General features: G+C 40.3%; 1 protein-coding gene across 1 annotated transcript in view; it reads right to left on the bottom strand.

The window, feature by feature from the left end:
* Nucleotides 1-4,591, bottom strand: part of ZFYVE9 (zinc finger FYVE-type containing 9) — a 217,410-nt gene that overhangs the window by 124,853 nt on the left and 87,966 nt on the right. The window contains exon 3 of the mRNA XM_037745790.1: nt 916-1,021. Coding sequence (XP_037601718.1) covers nt 916-985 — 70 coding nt within the window. The 5' untranslated portion in view covers nt 986-1,021. The remainder of the gene's footprint in view (nt 1-915; nt 1,022-4,591) is intronic.

Below are 4,591 nucleotides of genomic sequence, written 5' to 3'. Positions count from 1 at the left end.
AGGAAGTAGGGTAAAGAGAACATAGGAGGAGTAGGGTAAAGAGAAAGAAATTTAATTATGGCTTACTCATTCAAGTGAAACCAAGAGGGAAATCTAGAGAAAAGTCTTCCCTAAATAGAAGTGAATCTTGTCCAGGCGTGGTGGCTCATGCCTATAATCCCAGGACTTTGGGAAGCTGAGGAGGGAGGACTGCTTGACACCCGGAGTTTAAGACCAGCCTGGCTAACATGGTGAAACCCCTTCTCTACTAAAAATACAAAAATTAGCCAGGTGTGATGGCAGGTGCCTGTAATCCCAGCTACTCTGGAAGCTGAGGCACAAGAATCTCAAGCCAGGGAGGCGGAGGTTGCAGTGAGCCAAGATGGCATCACTGCACTCCAGCTTGGGAGACAGAGCAAGACTTCGTCTCAAAAAACAAACAAACAAAAGAAGTGAATCTTAAGTGGGCATTTCTACTGAAGCTTGAGAAAGTATAATTAACCATTTAAGCAGTTGTGATGTAAATAGTTTTAAATATATCTTTATTGGGCAATCAATATGAAATGAGCTATTTTTCTTAGTTTGGGAAATGCAAGCACATTTCGTGACCACACATTCATTGTAAAGGATAGGTAAAGCTCAGGCTCTAGTGTTACACTGCCTGGATTCTAATCCTGCCACTTGTTCGCAAGATTGCTTTGAGAAAAGTGCTTAACGTCTCTGTGCCTATAAAATCGCAATGAGAAGGTCTGTGGGATTGTATCTAAATATTCCTTATTTGGTGCTAAAAATATTATTTCTTCCTCTGTATATTATTAAATAATAATATTATCATTAAGTCATCAGACCTGATTTTATTTTTTAAGTACTGCATCCTCTTATAGCCCCACATTCTCTATACCACAAATGCAAAGATTCACTGATATAAATTCTCACCTTCGTTTTGTTCAAATTCATCTAACACCTTGTCCAGGTTGTAAGCTTCTGCTTGGAAGTAATTCTCCATCGGTGAGGAAACACCACTTAAGAGACTTGTTTAAACCTAAAAAGTAAATGTGTATTACAATTTGAATAATTAAAATATAATTCATAAATCTTAAGTATATACACAAGGATAAAATCTCTTATAAATATTTTCAGATAATAGTAAACTATAAAACTTGGCATCCACTGGATATATTGTAAGATCTTTAAGCTAATGAATTCTAGAAACCTGTAAACTGACAATCAACAAAATATAACTCAACATAAAAGGAAGACTTGGTGATCATTTCATGCTTCAAAAGACACATTTCAGATGCTAGGAAAGGAATCACTGTTTGGTATAAAATTATGTTTCTATTAAAAAACAAAGCTTACATAATATTTTTCAAATGGGAAATGACACGAAAGTTTAAGTACAGGAGTAAGAGATATTAGTTCCAAAATGCTAATGATGACTCTGACCTGGTCATTCTTTTTTTTTTTTATTTTTTTGAGATGAAGTCTCACTCTTGCCACTCAGGCTGGAGTGCAATGGCTTGATCTAAGCTCACTGCAACCTCTGCCTCCCAAGTTCAAGCAATTCTGCTTCAGCCTCCCAAGTAGCTGGGATTACAGGCATGCACCACCAGGCCTAGCTAATTTTGTATTTTTAGTAGAGACAGGGTTTCACCATGTTATTCAGGCTGGTCTCTGACCTCAAGTGATCTGCCCACCTCAGCCTCCCAGAGTGCTGGGATTATAGGCAGAAGCCACTGCACTTGGCCCTGACCTGGTTATTCTTTTAACCCTCTTCTTTTCAAGTACCATTTCTAAACTTTCTTTAACGTTAATCGATCCAAAAGCATTCTCTGGGCATATACACTAGGTGTGTCAACGATTTAACAGATGGCAAGGGCACATAATAGGTGCTAAATAAATGCTACCTATTATCTCCTTTTTCCATTCATTATCATGATCTCCACATCTATCTATTTACTTAATGTCTCAAATTTTTCTTTCCAACTGAAAATTCTGCTTGGGGCTGGGCACAGTGTCTCACCTCTGTAATCCTAGCACTTTGGGAGGCCGAGGCGGGCAGATCACCTGAGATCAGGAGTTTGAGACCAGCCTGGCCAACATGGTGAAACCCCATCTCTACTAAAAATACAAAAATTAGCTAGGTGTGGTGGCAGGCATCTATAATCCCAGCTACTTGGGAGGCTAAGGCAGGAGAATTGCTTGAACCCGGGAGGTGGGGGTTGCAAAGAGCTGAGATCGCGCCATTGCACTTCAGCCTGGAAGACAAGCACGAGACTTTGTCTCAAAAAAGGAAAAAAAAGAAAATTCTGCTTGGCTTCTTATTGATATAATATAGGGAAGAGAGGTCAAATTACAAATTCCCCAAAAAGTCTGAGCAAGGAAAACATGAAAAAGAGAGAAAGTCAGAAATGTAATAGCCTGCCTTTATAAACTTTAAGTCAAATATAAAAAATGGTGAACTTTCTTTCACTTACTAAAGTAGTGTTTCTTCTTCTCTGAGGTACATAAAAGTGTCAGTGATAGTTCTCTCATTTTACAAATAAGAAAACAAGCGTAGGGAATTTAACTGACTTATTCAAGTATTTCCTGGCCAGGTTTGGTGGCTCATGCCTGTAATTCCAGCACTTTGGGCGGCCAAAGCAGGTGGATGACCTGAAGTCAGGAGTTTGAAACGAGCCTGGCCAACATGGTGAAACCTTGTCTCTAGTAAAAAATACACAAAAATTAGCCAGGCGTAGCAGCGTGCACCTGTAGTCTCAGCTACTCAGGAGGCTGAGGTGAGAAAATTGCCTGAACCCAGGAGGTGGAGGTTGCAGTGAGCTAAGATTGCACCACTGCACTCCAGCCTAGGCAACAAGAGCAAAGCTCCTCTCAAAAAAAAAAAAAAGTATTTCCCCATGATTATTAATTTGGTTAACATCTATAGACTGACTGGCTCCTACTATGTTATTTAAGTTTAGGTAGGCAAATAGGCTATGTAATCTGTGTATGGTTATTTTGGAGACGGAGTCTCACTCTTTCACTCAGGCTGGAGTGCAGTGGCTTGATCTCAGCTCACTGCAACCTACCCCTCCTGACTTCTGAGTTCAAGCGATTCTCCTGCCTCAGCCTCCCAAGTGGCTGGAACTACAGGTGTGTGCCACCATGCCTGGCTAATTTTTGTATTTTTAGTAGAGATGGGGTTTCACATCAGCCAGGCTGGTCTCAAATTCCTGACCTCAAGTGATCCGCTCATCTCAGCCTTACGAAGTGCTGGGATTACAGGCATGAGCCACTGCAGCCAGCCCATAATCTATGAATGGTTTTTGTTTTTGTTTTTTTAAATATCTATCTTTGTTGTCTAATTATTTACAGGTCAAAATCATTTTCATATGCACATTACAGGTCAAAATCATTTTCATTTGCACAAACATTTTTGATAGGTTGCACATTCTATCTGTCTACTAATGCTAAGAGCAAATGAAATTTCTCACAGCACACTGTCTGGCACATTTAATATACACCTACAATATTTAATGGCATTTTATGGTCATTATATATAAAAATTAGTAAACAAATAATCAAACCAATATATTTATCTACTGTATGAGTCTATACTGTAATTGAGTCTCAGATTTAATCTCTAACATTATGAAGCTTATAAGTTAGTCAACAGTAAACAATGCTAAGAAAATTTAAATAATAATAAATTATTTTAATAACTCAGCACAGGAGATACCAAGTGATTAATTTGTCAGATAAAAGATAAGTGCTATAGAGTAAGTAGTACAGAACTTCAAGAGGTTAAGTTCATTATTCTTCATTTGATCTCTTTGCTCAAATACCACTTTCAAAGGGAAGTATTCTATGAACCCCCCAGAAAAGGTGATGGCTCCCCTTATAAGGGGACAGATAGAGACAGGAAGCAGTTACCCCGTCTTCAAGTTTAAGACAGCCTGAAGGCCAAAAAACCGAACTGCCCATCCCAGATGAAGCCTGCCCTTTCCCAATTGATTTCTCTTTTTTAAGTTCAGGATGCATGCGCAGAACATGCAGGTTTGTTACACAGGGTATATGTGTGCCATGGTGGTTTGCTGCACCAACTGACCTGTCCTCTAAGTTCCCTCCCCTCATCCTCGACCTCCCAACAGGCCCTGGTATGTGTTGTTCCCCTCCCTGTCCAACTGATTATTTCTGAATAATGCCCACCTGCGCACTAGGAGGATGAGGTGGGGCCTCAGGAAGTTCACCCCATTTGTAAGGGGAAGAAACTTGGCCTCTCCTGTTTCTGTGTGGTAACTTGAGATTCAATCTGTGAGATGGGGGCCTGTTAACAGAAACCCCTCTCACTTTGCTGAGTTTTTTTTTCCTTTTTGCCCAATAAATTCCCTTCCCCCTCACCCTTCAAAGTATCTACGAGCCTAATCTTTCCTGGTCATGTGACAAGAACCGGTTTTCCCTACAACAATGATCCCTCATGGAACCCCATTCTTGGTCCTTATAACATTTATCACCTGCTGGGCGCGGTGGCTCACGCCTGTAATCCCAGCACTTTGGGAGGCCAAGGCGGGTGGATCACGAGGTCAAGAGATTGAGACCATCTGGCCAACATGGTGAAACCCTGTCTCTA

Source organism: Cebus imitator, unplaced genomic scaffold (assembly GCF_001604975.1).
Source record: "Cebus imitator isolate Cc_AM_T3 unplaced genomic scaffold, Cebus_imitator-1.0 Scaffold214, whole genome shotgun sequence".
NCBI classification, from domain to species: Eukaryota; Metazoa; Chordata; class Mammalia; order Primates; family Cebidae; genus Cebus; species Cebus imitator.
This window is presented reverse-complemented; position numbering and strand designations above follow the sequence as displayed.